This window comes from Oncorhynchus kisutch, linkage group LG10 (genome assembly GCF_002021735.2).
Source record: "Oncorhynchus kisutch isolate 150728-3 linkage group LG10, Okis_V2, whole genome shotgun sequence".
Classification (NCBI taxonomy): domain Eukaryota; kingdom Metazoa; phylum Chordata; class Actinopteri; order Salmoniformes; family Salmonidae; genus Oncorhynchus; species Oncorhynchus kisutch.
Window position 1 is genome coordinate 67,634,052 of NC_034183.2, and position 19,467 is coordinate 67,653,518.

Genomic DNA, 19,467 nt, shown 5'->3' on the forward strand with positions numbered 1-19,467 from the left:
ACAAATATTCTATAGGATTGAGGTCAGGGCATTGTGATGGCCACTCCAATACCTTGACTTTGTTGTCCTTAAGCCATTTTGCCTCAACTTGTGAAGTATGCTTGGCGTCATTGTCCATTTGGAAGACCCATTTGCGACCAAGCTTTAACTTCATGACTGATGTCTTGAGATGTTGCTTCAATATATCCACATAATTTTCCTACCTCATGATGCCATCTATTTTGTGAAGTGCACCAGACCCTCCTGCAGCAAAGCACCGCCACAACATGATGCTGCTTACAAGCCACCCCCTTTTTCGTCCAAACATAACGATGGTCATTATGGCCAAACAGTTGTATTTTTGTTTCATCAGACCAGAGGACATTTCTCCAAAAAGTACGATCTTTGTCCCGATGTGCAGTTGCCAACCGTAGTCTGTCTTTTTTATGGCGGTTTTGGAGCAGTGGCTTCTTCCTTGCTGAGCAGCCTTTCAGGTTATGTCAATATAGGACTCGTTTTCCTGTGGATATAGATACTTTTGTACCTGTTTCCTCCAGCATCTTCACAAGGTCCTTTGCTGTTGTTCTGGGATTGCGTACATGGTGTTTATACTTGCGTACTATTGTTTGTACAGATGAATGTGGTACCTTCAGGCATTTGGAAATTGCTCCCAGGGATGAACCAGACTTGTGGAGGTCTACCATTTATTTTCTGAGGTCTTGGCTGATTTCTTTTGATTACCATGATGTCAAGCAAAGAGGCACTGAGTTTGAAGGTAGGCCTTGACATACATCCACAGGTACACATCCAATTGACTCAAATGATGTCAATTAGCCTAACAGAAGCCAGGACATAATTTTCTGGATTTTTTTCAAGCTGTTTAAAGGCACAGTCAACTTAGTGTATGCAAACTTCTGACCCACTGGAATTGTGATACAGTGAATTCTAAGTGAAATAATCTGTCTGTAAACAATTGTTGGAAAAATTACTTGTATCATGCACAAAGTAGATGTCCTAACCTACTTGCCAAAACTATAGTTTGTTAACAAGAAATTTGTGGAGTGGTTGAAAAACGAGTTTGAATGCCTCCAACCTAAGTGTATGTAAACTTCTGACTTCAACTGTATATATATACAGTATATACATATATACAGTGCCTTGCGAAAGTATTTGGCCCCCTTGAACTTTGCGACCTTTTGCCACATTTCAGGCTTCAAACATAAAGATATAAAACTGTATTTTTTTGTGAAGAATCAACAACAAGTGGGACACAATCATGAAGTGGAACGACATTTTTTGGATATTTCAAACTTTTTTAACAAATCAAAAACTGAAAAATTGGGCATGCAAAATTATTCAGCCCCTTTACTTTCAGTGCAGCAAACTCTCTCCAGAAGTTCAGTGAGGATCTCTGAATGATCCAATGTTGACCTAAATGACTAATGATGATAAATACAATCCACCTGTGTGTAATCAAGTCTCCGTATAAATGCACCTGCACTGTGATAGTCTCAGAGGTCCGTTAAAAGCGCAGAGAGCATCATGAAGAACAAGGAACACACCAGGCAGGTCCGAGATACTGTTGTGAAGAAGTTTAAAGCCGGATTTGGATACAAAAAGATTTCCCAAGCTTTAAACATCCCAAGGAGCACTGTGCAAGCGATGATATTGAAATGGAAGGAGTATCAGACCACTGCAAATCTACCAAGACCTGGCCGTCCCTCTAAACTTTCAGCTCATACAAGGAGAAGACTGATCAGAGATGCAGCCAAGAGGCCCATGCTCACTCTGGATGAACTACAGAGATCTACAGCTGAGGTGGGAGACTCTGTCCATAGGACAACAATCAGTCGTATATTGCACAAATCTGGCCTTTATGGAAGAGTGGCAAGAAGAAAGCCATTTCTTAAAGATATCCATAAAAAGTGTTGTTTAAAGTTTGCCACAAGACACCTGGGAGACACACCAAACATGTGGAAGAATGAATGTGGTCAGATGAAACCAAAATTGAACTTTTTGGCAACAATGCAAAACGTTATGTTTGGCGTAAAAGCAACACAGCTGAACACACCATCCCCACTGTCAAACATGGTGGTGGCAGCATCATGGTTTGGGCCTGCTTTTCTTCAAGCAGGGACAGTGAAGATGGTTAAAATTGATGGGAAGATGGATGGAGCCAAATACAGGACCATTCTGGAAAACCTGATGGAGTCTGCAAAAGACCTGAGACTGGGACGGAGACAATGATACAAAACATAAAGCAAAATCTACAATGGAATGGTTCAAAAATAAACATATCCAGGTGTTAGAATGGCCAAGTCAAAGTCCAGACCTGAATCCAATCGAGAATCTGTGGAAAGAACTGAAAACTGCTGTTCACAAATGCTCTCCATCCAACCTCACTGAGCTCGAGCTGTTTTGCAAGGAGGAATGGGAAAAAATGTCAGTCTCTCGATGTGCAAAACTGATAGAGACATACCCCAAGCGACTTACAGCTGTAATCGTAGCAAAAGGTGGCGCTACAAAGTTTTTGATTTGTTAAATTTTTTTGAAATATCCAATAAATGTCGTTCCACTTCATGATTGTGTCCCACTTGTTGTTGATTCTTCACAAAAAAATACAGTTTTATATCTTTATGTTTGAAGCCTGAAATGTGGCAAAAGGTCGCAAAGTTCAAGGGGGCCAAATACTTTCGCAAGGCACTGTATATACACACACAGTATGTGTCGTGTTTTGTTCCTTTACATGATACTTTTATAGAACAGTTTAACAGGATCTCAACAACTGACATAGACAGCCTTTTTGTTTTTCAGCTGGTGTTCTTGGTTCTGCTGCTGGGCTTTGCTGGTTTCTTAGTGTACAGATATGGCAACATTCCTTGGAGAGACAAACATCCGTGAGTACCTTTTATGACCTGCATCAACAATTGTGCTCAGAGTGTACAACCAGTCAGCTTAGCTGTCCAAAATGAATTCAGAGAGGATAAACGTATGATTTAGGACTGAGCGCAACATTTCCTTTGTTCATCACACACCACATCAGATTTGCTCTTGCACAGCTAGTTCAGCTGGGTCGGGACTACCTTAACACCAACAGGGAAAACCAGAGGTGAGTCAGACTCTGTCAACCTGAGGACATTTTTAGTAGTTACGTGGTTTAATGTGCTGAAGTGTTTCATGTTACATGACTAAATATCAGTTATCATGCCAGACAACAGTTTAGAGCAGCAAGAAGTAACACGTGTTGTTGTTTTACCTTCTCGAAGGGACAACGGAGAACCTGATGATCCAGCTGCTGGGGACACTGCGTCTCTCCAATCTGTGCTTGTCTATAATCTATAACTGCATGTGTCCCTTTGAACAATCAGGGACCAGGGGGATGGGGTGGAAGAGGAGATGGAGCCACCACACAGTCAGGAGACACATGTTGAGTCCTCTCTGCTGAATGGGCATCTTGTGAACAGGTTAACCTTTCTCTGAGAAAGACCCTCATTACTTCATTACCAGTTGGGTTTCATTATCCTCAGTCAGAGCTGATCCCATGAGTCATTGATCCCACAGGTTTAATAGAAAGACCCGTTTGTTTAACACGTGATCCTTATATTCTAATACCTGTAATACCTAATGAGCATGGTAAATGCTCATGCATGTTAAAGAAAATGTTTAGCAGACAAGGAGAGAGAGGTGAGCCAAGCGAGAGGTTCGTTCAGCCAATGGGCCGTGAGGGAACAGATACTGAATTCTCTCAGAAGAGAAATGTTGGATTTCATTTTGAGCCAGTTTGCTACAGCAGGAAAATAATCCTGCAGCGACAACAAATGTGAATTGTTACGCGAGTTGATAGATTTTTCATTAGGGCAAATCAAATCGGTCATTTTAAAGTAGAAATTACCAACTTTCAATGCCCTTTTAAACTTTGAATATACTACAGGTTTGCATTTCCTGCTGTGCAGGAAAATGCTCAGCAACCAAAGAGTGATCAATTTAAGATCGTACCTCTGTAATCTCACAATGGGGCATGTAATAACGTTTGTCTTGTGGTGGCTCAATGATGATGTCAGGTAAACATCACTACATATTGATACATCCACAACTCATTGGGTATAATGCCACTCACCCCATTTTCCCACGGTTCATGTTAGCCTCTGTCTCTTTAGGGGACAGTATTATGGTGGATCATGAATGTGAATGTTGATGTCTTATTACTCCAACAGGGTTAACGATGAGACTAAGGAAGCGACTCCTGGTGCACAGAGTCCAGAACCTCCTCAGACGAATGGAGGACCTCCTATGTCTGACAGGTGATATTGTAACTATTGCTAAAGTAACACTGTTCTGAGCTTTTTCTCCACTGTATTTGAATTGAAGGTACAGGATTGTATAATAACCATGTGTTTAACCATGTTTCCTGAACCAGCCTGTCTTACTGTGTTCTGTGTCTAAGGTTGGAGAACAACCCTGTTGGTCAGCGGATGAAGATAACTTCTCTGGTGAACAAGCAGGACCAGGACTGGTCAGCAACGGCATGAAGCCAGTTGAAAATATATAGCATATAAGATGCAACTAAGTGTAATTATAATAAAAAATAACATGATATACACTGTAATATAGAACAGTATAATATAATGACAAGATATAATATCGTAACACTTACTTGAAGCTGCTTCTTGTATAGTGTTATATATTCTAATGAATGCATTCTTAACAACATGAATGATGCATTAATGCATACATAGGACATAACTGTAAAATGCTAGTGTAATACTGTGCTGGTAAGCTGCTAGCTGTGGGGTTGCCCCCAGCTGTGGTTTCTATTATTCAGAGTATCTAAGCTCAACTTCAAATCCATAGTTTTTAGCTTAGTTGTTACTGTAAACTAGCACTTCTTAGAGACAAAGTTATGGGACATGCTGTATAACTACTTACCATTCTGAAGTGTAACAGTCAAGTTTATATGTAACGATTGTTAATCCCTTTTTTAAATGTTTATTTATATATTTGTTTGCTTGATTAGATTTAATTAGTATGACTAATGCATTATTTTACCCTCCCGTATAGAGGGACATTATTTTACCCTCCCGTATAGAGGGACATTATTTTACCCTCCCGTCTAGAGGGACATTATTTTACCCTCCCGTATAGAGGGACATTATTTTACCCTCCCATCTAGAGGGACATTATTTTACCCTCCCGTCTAGAGGGACATTATTTTACCCTCCCGTATAGAGGGACATTATTTTACCCTCCCGTATAGAGGGACATTATTTTACCCTCCCGTCTAGAGGGATATTATTTTACCCTCCCGTCTAGAGGGACATTATTTTACCCTCCCGTCTAGAGGGACATTATTTTACCCTCCCGTATAGAGGGACATTATTTTACCCTCCCGTATAGAGGGACATTATTTTACCCTCCCGTCTAGAGGGACATTATTTTACCCTCCCGTATAGAGGGACATTATTTTACCCTCCCGTATAGAGGGACATTATTTTACCCTCCCGTATAGAGGGATATTATTTTACCCTCCCGTATAGAGGGACATTATTTTACCCTCCCGTATAGAGGGACATTATTTTACCCTCCCGTATAGAGGGACATTATTTTACCCTCCCGTATAGAGGGACATTATTTTACCCTCCCGTATAGAGGGACATTATTTTACCCTCCCGTATAGAGGGACATTATTTTACCCTCCCGTATAGAGGGACATTATTTTACCCTCCCGTATAGAGGGACATTATTTTACCCTCCCGTATAGAGGGATATTATTTTACCCTCCCGTCTAGAGGGATATTATTTTACCCTCCCGTCTAGAGGGATATTATTTTACCCTCCCGTATAGAGGGACATTATTTTACCCTCCCGTATAGAGGGACATTATTTTACCCTCCCGTATAGAGGGACATTATTTTACCCTCCCGTATAGAGGGATATTATTTTACCCTCCCGTATAGAGGGACATTATTTTACCCTCCCGTCTAGAGGGATATTATTTTACCCTCCCGTCTAGAGGGATATTATTTTACCCTCCCGTCTAGAGGGATATTATTTTACCCTCCCGTCTAGAGGGATATTATTTTACCCTCCCGTCTAGAGGGATATTATTTTACCCTCCCGTCTAGAGGGATATTATTTTACCCTCCCGTATAGAGGGACATTATTTTACCCTCCCGTATAGAGGGACATTATTTTACCCTCCCGTATAGAGGGACATTATTTTACCCTCCCGTCTAGAGGGATATTATTTTACCCTCCCGTCTAGAGGGACATTATTTTACCCTCCCGTCTAGAGGGACATTATTCTACCCTCCCTTATAGAGGGACATTATTTTACCCTCCCGTCTAGAGGGATATTATTTTACCCTCCCGTATAGAGGGATATTATTTTACCCTCCCTTATAGAGGGACATTATTTTACCCTCCCGTCTAGAGGGACATTATTTTACCCTCCCTTATAGAGGGACATTATTTTACCCTCCCGTCTAGAGGGACATTATTTTACCCTCCCTTATAGAGGGACATTATTTACCCTCCCTTATAGAGGGACATTATTTTACCCTCCCGTATAGAGGGACATTATTTTACCCTCCCTTATAGAGGGACATTATTTTACCCTCCCTTATAGAGGGACATTATTTTACCCTCCCGTCTAGAGGGATATTATTTTACCCTCCCGTATAGAGGGACATTATTTTACCCTCCCGTATAGAGGGATATTCTTTTCGTGACTAAAACATTTTCCATTATTTGTATCCAAAATATATTTCATTAAAACATATATATTTCTTCTCATACCGGATGCTGTATTTTCTTCAAATATAATTGGAGCACAGAGACACCCTTTATGAGCGGAAGACTATTTGCTCATCTCTAACATCCTACTTGGCTTAGACGAGAAAGGGAATGCAGAGAGGTGCCAAAGAGAGCTACTCTGTAGCAAACACTAACCGAGAGAAGGAGAGAACACTGTGGTGCAGAGATGGAGGGGGGATAAAGGAGAATCATAGCCTACTATCACTACCTTGACACACACTGTATAATAGAGGAACACAGCTAAATCCAAACACTTGAGGGCAGTAAAGAACCAGGAAGAACCCAGTGACATCATCAGTGCTGGTTCAGTCTGAGTTTTATAGCTGACTGTCTATTATTACAGCGATGTTAGGTTCTGTAGGTGATGTGTACTACTCATGCCATCTCAGAGTGCCCAAAATGGCCACTAACCTTGGCAAGGGCTATTTTTACCTTTCTGCTGAGATGGCCTCACCTCTGTGGCTGTGTGAGTGCTGGGGAGTGGAGGAGTGTATCTGTGGTGACACGGAGGCTGTGTGAATGATGCAGATTCCCCCTCTATCTGTCTGCCTAGTAGGCCCTAGGCGTGTGTTTACATGTGTCTTTCATTGTAACAGTGCTGAAGTGTGGGGTGACTGGGTGGTCAAGGCCGGAGAGCTCCCCCACAGGGACTACCACTGAGGGGGCACAGTAGGGGCCAGGAGAGGGAGGAGTGTGTGTATCATACATGTACTACAATGTATGAAACACACACTTTATATTTTGTATGAAACACACACACACACACACACACACACACACACACACACACACACACACACACACACACACACGCGGACAGAGCAAAGGAGCAGAGGGACAGGATTGATGATAATGGTAGTAGGAAGCCATATAATTATGAATTAAGACGCTCCGATGCACATAATAATTAGCTAAGAGCTAATTAGCTAACGATCAGATTCTACAATGGCCAGGATTATGAGCCATCAAGGAAACGAACCCCTCCAGGAGACACGTATCAAACACTGATGACACACTATCAGTAACAATGAGCTTTCAAGGGAGGCTGGATACTGTACTACAAACCCCTTCACTTCAATGTAGGGCCCTCACATCACAAACTATAAGTTTAGGGGAAGTGCACACTACAGAAACATTCATGCTCGTAATTTGTTGTTGCCATGGCAAAATGTAGTTTCACTTCCTGTGAATGGCCGGCTTTCTGCTATGAAACATCCAAAATGGTGGTTGTACCGTACTGCACCATACTGCTATCCATGTGATCTGCAGTTTTTATTATCATACGGCTCACTAAGTCTACTGTATACCTAAGCAACTCTTCACATTTTTTAAGTGATCTGCCCAGCCCTGACTGAAACCACCCACCTCTGTTCTCAATGTCTGCCACTGGTGCTCAGTACCATTTGTTATGGACAACCGTTGATTTCTCAGCATGAACTAACCTCAACATAGATATATGTACCTAAGCAACTCAGGGTTGGTCATCTTCCAATCATGGTGGGCGTACAGGACCAATCGCTAACCAACCAACCCTGAGTGGGAGTGAGAGCATGACTCGTATAGAAACAACGTCTCCTTCCTCTCGCCTTTCTTTAGCTTTTCTTTGATAGTTTTGTTTGTTTGAAGGCCTTGGATAGAAGACAAGAAAAATAATCAACCCACCCACAGTTCCATCTGCATGTGGTTGAGAAGAGAGTTTACTCAGAGCAAGGCAGAGGCAGGGAGTCTTGTACTCCTGTTGGGGTTTAATACACCACCATACTCAGATCCCCATCACCCTGCAGGCCAAACCATGAATAAATCATTAGCACTTAAAGACACCTTTTCATTTTCAGCTTGAAAGACACCCACACAGCATTAGAATGGATGCACATGGAAAGATGTTAGGGAAACTCTAGTCCATTATTGACACAAGGTAGTTCGATTTTAAATAGTTTTTTATTAATATGTGCTGATACAGGGTCGCGCTGACCTGCGATGACGCAAACGCTCACAGAAAACCACCACCCCCTTTGTCCCAGATAGACAGACAGCTGTCAAAGCAATGACGTGAGAAAAGAATCACACATCAGTCCTCAAATAAAAAAGAACAAAACTGAATCAAGGTTTTACATCAACCTCTCTTTAGAAAGGATTCAGAAGTACAGAATAAATGAATGGAGAAAACCCCATCATAGTAAAATCTAAGAGAAGTACTCTAAATGAAGATGTACACATTATCATCACCCCAATGGCACACGATCAGTACTCAGTCCTCAAAGTTCCTACTGATGATGAACCTCCCAAACTGAGCCCTTCCATCCATACACCCAGCAATAGTTTTACCAGTTGTCACTCAACTCTTACCAACACTTCTCTGCCTTAGACTGTCTACCTGTCTAGTCATTCCTAATGTCTAATACTGTCTGGCTGGGTCTGACCAATGAACATACTGACCTGCTACGAACAGCATCACAGCCCCTCCTACAGTATAGAGCCCAGAACATCTCATGCACATTTCCCAGACCCTGCCCTTGTACACTTACAGCCATGCAGAACACTCACCAATATACCTCGATAGGTGGCTGGCCACTTAGACCAGCATCTCTAGCCTTCAGTGACCAGTCAGCCTCGTGGGGAGTATGTGTGTCCCATGGAGCTGCTCACCACAGAGATGGTTCATCAGTGTTCCATAGCGTTAGTCATCCACACATGCAGAGTTTCAGACACAGTTCAGAGTCACACAGTCAGAGGAGCCAGAGTACTGGGATGTGTATTCAGAATTAGAAAAACATGCCTACAAAAATGAATAGGTCAACGTCAGCCTGCTCCTAGCTCCTACGGTTACGTGGATCGACTTTGAACATGTAAACGGTAAATCCCTTATGATATTTTATGATCTCTAGCGCCACTTCACTGTACACAGTAGTTTAAACTACCTAACCTGACTGGACATGTATGTGTGTAACTATGCGTGTTGTATGTGTGTGTGTGTTGTCTTTTGATTTTGGACCAGAGGTTCCGGGTGTAGAGTACCCAGCCTACCCTACCCAGAAATCCATCTGTTGTAGTCCCACCCTGTGTATAAAAGATGGCCTCCGCTTTGAGCCATAACTCAGCTCCATGGACGGACAGTTACCCAACACAAAAATAAACAGCACAATCCTTGTCACTGCATTTGTGTAATCATATTCCTACATATTCTTAAAACTATGATATATGTACTGTATATAGTCATATGGACACGTAACAAGAGACCAATAACAAAATAGTACTAATTTCATATAGGAAAGCCTGTTGCATTCCTTATCACTCTGAAAATCTCCCTTGTCCAGTAGATGTGGCAGTTGATTCCTATTATATCTCAATCATTTCACTACACAGACAGAGACCTTTGTGTTACTGTTACAATGGGTTTGTGAGGCCAGTGGAGTTGATCTAATGCGCCTGGTTAGTTGATCAACTGGAACCTCCTGACTCCTCACCACGGCAACAGTAAGGCATCTAGAACAATACATCACATTCTTATCTCTGCTTCCTGTATAACCTTGCACGAACACACAGGCACACTGACACTCATCCCCCCACACACACTCTGTCCCTGGCTAACTGTGACATCACATGTCCTGACACCGCTCCCTTTATGGCAGTTCCCTGGGGATAGACTACATGACCCAGTGCTCCTCCTCTCCTCTCCTCCGCTCCGCTGCAGAGGAACCACTGACATGTTTTCACACTAACGCAGAGGTCACAGGATATGGGCATCACAAACCTGGGAGAGAAACAGTCCATCTGAGAAGGTCAGCAGCAGGGCAACGTTACTGTCAGATCACAGTGTCCTCCGCTGTCTATTGGAACACTGAGAGATGACTGTTCTACTGGGGTAGAGCTGCAGGGGCCGCAGACTGAAGGGACAGACTGACTCCAACTCTATCCTATAAGAACCTTCAATCCACCTGCCTGCACAAATGGAGGTAGAGGCTAGATGCACGGGCAGGGAGTAGTGGGATGGAAGTGAGAGAGAGAGAGAGAGAGAGAGGTCTCTCCCTCTGTGGTCTCAGCACAGTAAATGATTAGCCAGTGTTATTATCCTAATCAGAGGTAACATAGGGATTTAGATGGGGGTGAAACTCCCATTGAGCAGGTCTCTGGGTCCTACAGTGCTTTCTGCTGTATAATCACTAGCATTACCACAATACAGTACGGCTCCACTGTTTATTGAGATATCAATCTGCTGTAAACAAAGCTTAAGACAAGCAAATTAACTCCAAACAAAACTCTGGGATTAATGCTGGGCTAAAAGGGAGCCCACTGGTGGATTCAGATGTAATGGAGTGAGAGAGGTGAGGGAAGAAAGAGAGAGAGAGAGAGAGAGAGAGAGAGAGCCTACACAGGAGATGGTGATGTAGGTTCTTCCCCTCCTGGTGAGTCTGTCCATACACGGTGTCTGTCCCTGTGAGGTTACCAGCTAAAGATAAACTTTGAAGATCACATCAATAAAGGTGTAGGTGGTGATGTGATGATAATGATGGCGGTCAGTGTAGGCCATTAATTCACTTTCTTTATTCCTTCTAGTCAACATACATTCAATTGTCCATTGCTGACCGGTCAATGCTCCTATTGAATTAACTATGAGCTGCGAGGCCAATGTTTAATTAATATTTCCAGTAACAAGCAAACAAAAATGTGCATAATTATCAGATCCTTCTGTAAACACAGACATACACAGCGGTCCAGTGGTAGGCATATAGTAACACTACCCAACCAGGCCGTTTCCAATGTTAAACCAAGTCAGACACACCAGCACAGTATTGCACACATGCCTCCTGTAGAACACCTGGGCCTCCTATCTGAGTCTGAACTAAGAGAGATTCTTCTACCAAGAAAAAATGGAGGAAAAACCAAATATATTCTTAATTCTATCCCGGCTTTCAATCCTTCTCTTTCTCCCCCAAGAGCCCCAACTAAACTCAATGTGCCCTTTAGGACTCTTTATGAAGAAGTGGGACACCCAGGCCCTAACCAAATGTCACCCTGAAGTGGACGCTGGAGAATCCATCTACTTGCCTAAATGTACTGCACATTTAAAAGGGCTTACTTCAGCATTCATATCGCACAGCTCAGCTATGTACAGAGATCTTCAAAAAATAAAATAAAGCATGAATAAATGAACATAGAAATAAATATTCCAAATACATAAATAAATATAGAGATAAATAAAGCATTAGAAACATACAGAAATAAAGAGAATGGCAAAACTCTCAGCTTTTTAAGGTTTGGACAGACTTTAGGGGGAAGGAACCTCATGAATACATCTCTGGTTTGATGGATGGTTTCTCTCTGGAAACGCTTTAATACGGCAATGCTACATTCTGATTGGATGGTCCCATTGGTCAACTGCCTGTCATTCTGACAGGATGGTCCCATTGGTCAACTCTGCCTGTCATTCTGACTGGATGGTCTCATTGGTCAACTGCCTGTCATTCTGACTGGATGGTCTCATTGGTCAACTGCCTGTCATTCTGACTGGATGGTCTCATTGGTCAACTCTGCCTGTCATTCTGATTGGATGGTCCCATTGGTCAACTGCCTGTCATTCTGACTGGATGGTCTCATTGGTCAACTGCCTGTCATTCTGACTGGATGGTCTCATTGGTCAACTCTGCCTGTCATTCTGACTGGATGGTCTCATTGGTCAACTGCCTGTCATTCTGACTGGATGGTCTCATTGGTCAACTCTGCCTGTCATTCTGACTGGATGGTCTCATTTGTCAACTCTGCCTGTCATTCTGACATTCTGGTCCCATCGGTCAACTGCCTGTCATTCTGACTGGATGGTCCCATTGGTCAACTGCCTGTCATTCTGACTGGATGGTCTCATTGGTCAACTCTGCCTGTCATTCTGACATTCTTGTCCCATCAGTCAACTGCCTGTCATTCTGACATTCAGGTCCCATCAGTCAACTGCCTGTCATTCTGACATTCGGGTCCCATCAGTCAACTGCCTGTCATTCTGACTGGATGGTCTCATTGGTCAACTATGCCTGTCATTCTGACATTCTGGTCCCATCGGTCAACTGCCTGTCATTCTGACTGGATGGTCCCATTGGTCAACTCTGCCTGTCATTCTGACATTCTGGTCCCATCAGTCAACTGCCTGTCATTCTGACATTCTGGTCCCATCAGTCAACTGCCTGTCATTCTGACATTCTGACTGGATGGTCTCATTGGTCAACTCTGCCTGTCATTCTGACATTCTGGTCCCATCAGTCAACTGCCTGTCATTCTGACTGGATGGTCCCATTGGTCAACTCTGCCTGTCATTCTGACTGGATGGTCCCATTGGTCAAGTCTGCCTGTCATTCTGACTGGATGGTCCCATCAGTCAACTGCCTGTCATTCTGACTGGATGGTCCCAACGGTCAAGTCTGCCTGTCATTCTGACTGGATGGTCTCATTGGTCAACTCTGCCTGTCATTCTGACTGGATGGTCCCATCAGTCAACTGCCTGTCATTCTGACTGGATGGTCCCATTGGTCAACTCTGCCTGTCATTCTGACTGGATGGTCCCATTGGTCAACTCTGCCTGTCATTCTGACTGGATGGTCTCATTGGTCAACTCTGCCTGTCATTCTGACTGGATGGTCTCATTGGTCAACTCTGCCTGTCATTCTGACATTCTGGACCCATTGGTCAACTCTGCCTGACATTCTGACTGGATGGTCCCATCAGTCAACTGCCTGTCATTCTGACTGGATGGTCCCATTGGTCAACTCTGCCTGTCATTCTGACTGGATGGTCCCATCAGTCAACTGCCTGTCATTCTGACTGGATGGTCCCATTGGTCAAGTCTGCCTGTCATTCTGACTGGATGGTCCTATTGGTCAACTCTGCCTGTCATTCTGACTGGATGGTCTCATTGGTCAACTCTGCCTGTCATTCTGACATTCTGGTCCCATCGGTCAACTCTGCCTGTCATTCTGACTGGATGGTCCCATCAGTCAACTGCCTGTCATTCTGACTGGATGGTCTCATTGGTCAACTCTGCCTGTCATTCTGACTGGATGGTCCCATCGGTCAAGTCTGCCTGTCATTCTGACTGGATGGTCCCAACGGTCAAGTCTGCCTGTCATTCTGACTGGATGGTCCCAACGGTCAAGTCTGCCTGTCATTCTGACTGGATGGTCCCAACGGTCAAGTCTGCCTGTCATTCTGACTGGATGGTCCCATCAGTCAACTGCCTGTCATTCTGACTGGATGGTCTCATTGGTCAACTCTGCCTGTCATTCTGACTGGATGGTCCCATCAGTCAACTCTGCCTGTCATTCTGACTGGATGGTCCCAACGGTCAAGTCTGCCTGTCATTCTGACTGGATGGTCCCAACGGTCAACTCTGCCTGTCATTCTGACTGGATGGTCCCAACGGTCAAGTCTGCCTGTCATTCTGACTGGATGGTCCCAACGGTCAACTCTGCCTGTCATTCTGACTGGATGGTCCCAACGGTCAAGTCTGCCTGTCATTCTGACTGGATGGTCCCAACGGTCAACTCTGCCTGTCATTCTGACTGGACTGTCTGTGTCTGAAATGGCACCCTATTCCCTACATAGTGGACAACTTTTGCCCTGGTGAAAAGTTGTGCACTATGGTTTCATTTTGAACACAGCATGCTTCTTTGATCCAAGTTCTGTCTTTGTTCGCATAGGGCTCTGGTCAATAGTAGTTCACTACATAGGGCTCTGGTCAATAGTAGTTCACTACATAGGCATGCCCTGGTCAGAACTGCACTACATATGAAATGGTGTGCCATTTCAGACAAACCCTGTCATTGTTCATTGCTCAAGATCCTGTGAGGCAGCCTGAAGTGTCCCAGTTTTACGTTGGTACCTGAACCTCAGGAACAGCCACACAGAAGCAGCTGGCTACCCTAGTCTTTGAGATGGAAGCTAATAGAATAAAAGGCTTTCTCCTAGATATAGAATTACTGTCCCCTTCCTCTGATGTGCATTCAATTCACCCAACAAAAATAGCTTTTTGAATGTACACACTTACAAAATTCCCACGAATATGGTACATATGCTTGAGCATATCACACACCCACATGTACACACACACTCTCCTCCACATGTACGCATACACACAAACTCGCACACACGCTCTCTCTCACACACACACACACACACACACACACACACACACACACACACACACACACACACACACACACACACACACACACACACACACACACACACACACACACACACACACACACACACACACACACACACACACACACGCACGCACACACACTGTCACATTAGGCTCTGGAATAATGCTGAAACTATCTGTTAGAAACAGCAAAATGAAAGACGTTTGATAGAAAACAAATGTTATCTGACATGCTAAAACTCATCATATTAAAATTATATCATTTAGTTGTATCTAGGATATAACCTTTCAAACAATACATTACTGACCAAAATCACATTATGGCTGCTGCCCTTGTACCACAATGCATTGGAACGCCCGTGATGAGGCACAGTATGACATGTTATTATGACATCTATCCCCCCTCCCCCCTCCCACACAGCACTTCCTGTCTGGGAATGTCAAAGGTCAAACATTAACAACATGTAATGGATTATATTACATAAAATTGTGCCAGGACTCTTTTTAAAACATTTTTATTTGTATGCAAAATCTACCACCCATCATACTCTTTCTCTCTCTCTGTTTTTCTGTTCGAGAGATTTTCACTGAATGGCACAGCACTAGTTATGACTCAAGAGAACGACAGTGAGAGAGCAAGATAAAGACGGGCAGAGAGATGGAGTGCATCATTCAGGTCACAAACTCCAAAACATTTTCTTTTTTTCTTTTGTTGTTTTGTTGCAGTACAAGAAGTCCGTTTTTAGTATTTCTTACTTTTTTGTTGCTTTTCTTCATCTGGTTTCTGTATTTACACGGTAGGAGTAGAGTAAGTACTGTAGTTTGTGTGGTTCATATGTACAGGGTTAGACTTGCGTAACAGCTGAAGTGGTTCCAACATTTAGAGTCCATTCTGTCACAACCACACATAGGTGACGTGGACACATCCATTGAAGAGGGCATCCATTCTTAAAGGGAGCACAATCTGTCCCTTAATAACCCTCCGGGTGATGCAACAGAAAGTCACCAAGATAACATATTCTTCTTCAAAGTTAGTAAAGCAGTCTTTTACTTTTCAAATGTCTGAAGAAAATAACAAAAAAGCCCAAATTTAAAAAAAAATCCTTGTCCGTTCCTCGAGTCCTAAAGATCTACCTCTTGACCCCTGACCCTTGACCCCTCAAACAGCCTTCCTGTCCTGTGGTGTACTTCCTACTTCCTCAGTCTCTCCTCTAGTTCTGTACATAAGAGTCAGTTCATAGCAAGATAAAATAAAGGCAACTACTCTTAGACAGCTCCAACTGCCTTTGTCTGAACAATTGTTCTGGCTTCTTTTTACTCAGATGGAGGGTTGCGTCTGATGTTCAGAAACAAGCACTTCTGTGAGTGAGTGAGCGTGTGTGTGTATGTCTGTGTGTGTGAGAATGCTCCAGTTTCTGTTCTGGCTGGGAAAATGTATTTTTGGCAAGACTGAAGTAGCTTTCAGAGATTTTTTTCCTATGGTATAATAGGCTACTACAGTATATCCCCTGTCTCCACAGCTAACTACGCCGAGCAAATGATGAGTGAACAAAAAGAGAGATGGAACATGAAAAAGGGAAAGAGAAAAGGGAACTAGAAAATGAGACCAATTTCTCTAGAGGAATGTTTGTAGAAATTCAGTGAAATTAAATAAAATGGACTTTGAACAAAGTTAAGTTGAGAAATATCTGTAGCTCTGTAGGAGTAAGGTATAAGGGGTTTGTTGGATTGGTACATTCAGAGTGCTGGACTTGGCATCTGTCTGCTGCGTGCCAAGAGAAAGGGGGATGTTGAAGAGAGAGAAGGAGAGAGCAGGTGAATGTTCCAGAGAAGAACAACTCAGCCATCACTCCACCAGACAGCGGAGGTTCTCTGTTGCCGTGGAGACAGCTAAAACTCTCCTTAAATGTACATTTGCTCGCTCATCTTTCAATACAAATAAAGAGGGAAAAAAAGGCAACCAATCAAGCAGGAAGTGGAGAGGAGCGAGAGAAAGAGAGAGAGGCGGGTTCTGAGGAGGCAACCAGCCAGCCTTCATTCTCATCCTCATCATCTTGGTCCCCGTCCGCATCCTCCCGGTTCCAGTCACAGGCTGGTGACCAGCTGCATCTGTCCGTCTCCCTCGCTGTGGGTGGGCTCCTGGCCGGGGTGCCCCTCCCCCTCCCTACTGGGCCTCCTGGGGGGCGGGGCCTGGTAGAAGGTCTGCATGGGTGCTCCTCGAGACCCCAGGGCAGGCCTCCCAGAGCTGTAATAGAGCTCCTCAGGGGGCTGGGCCGAGCGGGGCACCACCTCCAGGGGCTCGGGGCTACTGTCCGGGTAGGGCGAGTCTCGCAGGTTGGTGATGCTGGTGTACAGGGAGTCCCTGGCGGGAGAGTCAGGGCCCTGTCCCCCAGACCCCTGGCCTCCGGCGCTGTGCCCACTGTGGCCGCTGTGGCCCAGGCTCTCTGTGAGGTCGGCCGTGTAGCTCTCTGACTCCTCGGGGTCAGACTGGTAAAGGACAGACTGGGCTCTCTGCAACAGCAGCGGCTCCTCCAGGGCTTTGTAGAGCAGCTCCACGTCCTGCGGCGTCCTCTGGCGCCCGCCTTCTCTGGACAGGAAGTCCTCGTCGTCGTCCAGGCTGATGCTCGGCTCTGGCACAGCTACTCCCGTGCCTCGGCCTACTCCGCCGTGAGGGCCCCTCGCCAGACTACCACAGACCCTATCCCCGCCCCCAGCTCCTGCCCCACGCAGGTTGTTGTGCACCAGCTCAGAGATGATCATCTTCTCGAAGGCAGCTGCGTCAGACAGGTTGCGCCGTATTCCGTCCCCGCCAAGGGTTTCAGACCCGCGGGGGTTGAGGAGGGGAGGGGGGGTGTCTGCACACCCCATGCCCCCGCCCAGGAAGTCACAGCTGCCGCCGCCACCGCCCACCGGCCCCACGCTGCGGAGGGAGTAGCTGTTGTTGAAGTTACCATTGAGGGGCAGGGTGTCCATACCACATGGTTCACGGGCCTTACACAGAATGTTCTCTGCACAAACACACAGCACATAGGGGTTATTAAATAGAATTAGGACTTAAACATTATTATTTGGAGAAAATATAATATTTGTGTAAACACTATAATACACACTGATAGTAACATAAAGGTTTATAGACGTGGACATACTTGGGTCACGGAAGGTTCCTGTAGATCCATGGAGAAGCCACAAAGAAAGGAATGAAAAATACTGGTGAGTGAGTCACTTTTACTCCTCCTCTCTCCTCCCCTCTCTCTTTCATCACTCTCTCTCTGTCGCTCTATTTTGCTCTCCCTCCCTCTACAATCAATAGCTTTTATTGCTATGATAAAGACCAACAAGAGAACACATCAGCCAATAATACCCACAACAAAAGTCAAACCACTGAAACAAATATACAAGTCAATGTATTAGCCAGTAAGAGGCTTTGAAGCCACCGGTCAGCCATATTGGCATTCTTCAGAAGAAGCAGTCCTTCATAGGAATTATACAGTATGTTAATTCAATGTTTCAAGGACACAATGACCTGTATTTTTAAGTATTTTGATGTTGTAGTGGGGCCAGTAATGTCAGAACCAAAAATGATATATATATTTTATTTTATGTTTAGCTCTATAATATAATAAACGTGACAAAAACAAATGTAGACATTAATAAATGCTTTTCCATAGCTTCCCCCAAATATGTTTACAACGGTGAGGTTGTGCCAAGATGGAGGAGTGGTGGCTTCAAAACAGCGCCTCCTGTTAGTCATTTAGTGTAAATAATCTATAAATCATTGATAAAGCACAGGCACACAAACGGCCTCATAAACAAACACACAACTTGTTGTTTTGACATGATAATCCACCATCATTTACACCAAACACACACACACACACACACACACACACACACACACACACACACACACACACACACACACACACACACACACACACACACACACACACACACACACACACACACACACACACACACACACACACACACACACACACAGAGAAACCACTGTGGTATATTCTGCTGTCTGTGAGCCTGTGATTCAGTACATCCATAATGCATGCACCACCATCTCATAAAGTAGCAGTAATGCTTATTCTACGACGTGCCTTCAACACACCAAAATATGTTGTGATTTTACTCCCAAATTGCCATCGCAGGGTGATCGCATCGAAATGAGAGGCATGGCGAGGAGGCATGGCTTCCCTAAGCAAATCCGCGTTAGACTGCGGTTCGGTGTGGATTTAATTTTTAATGCGTGGTATGATTTTAATCAAGACTCGTCGGCTGTTGCTATGGCGGTGGTGGAAGGGCTAATTAGACATTCTAATGAAGTACACTTCCTACTTCCTCTCCTCTCAGGGTTCTAAAAATGTCCCTACCGCTGCTGAGCCGGACCCCGTGGCCGTTAGGCTGCCTGACGCATTGTGCAGAGAGTGTTTAAAATATTAAACAGAGATGCTGTCTACAATTTCAGGCCTCTACTACGACACAACAGGCTGCTACTATAGTAACTCTCTACTGGC

General features: G+C 44.2%; 1 protein-coding gene and 1 long non-coding RNA gene across 3 annotated transcripts in view; one reads left to right on the forward strand and one right to left on the reverse strand.

Moving 5' to 3' along the window:
- Window positions 1–2,940: 2,940 nt before the first annotated feature.
- LOC116375751 (uncharacterized) lies at window positions 2,941–4,974 on the forward strand. The gene is made up of 2 exons (XR_004211125.1): window positions 2,941–4,280; window positions 4,424–4,974. It is a non-coding gene; the product is annotated as an uncharacterized LOC116375751 (long non-coding RNA).
- Window positions 4,975–8,711: 3,737 nt separating this feature from the next.
- LOC109880119 (adhesion G protein-coupled receptor L1-like) overlaps window positions 8,712–19,467 on the reverse strand; it is an 85,179-nt gene continuing 74,423 nt past the window's right edge. For both annotated transcript variants that reach the window (XM_031834886.1, XM_031834885.1), the window contains 2 exons: window positions 18,088–18,105; window positions 8,712–17,949 (listed from right to left, as the gene is read on the reverse strand). In XM_031834886.1, coding sequence (XP_031690746.1) covers window positions 17,027–17,949; window positions 18,088–18,105 — 941 coding nt within the window. In that variant the 3' untranslated portion in view covers window positions 8,712–17,026. The remainder of the gene's footprint in view (window positions 17,950–18,087; window positions 18,106–19,467) is intronic.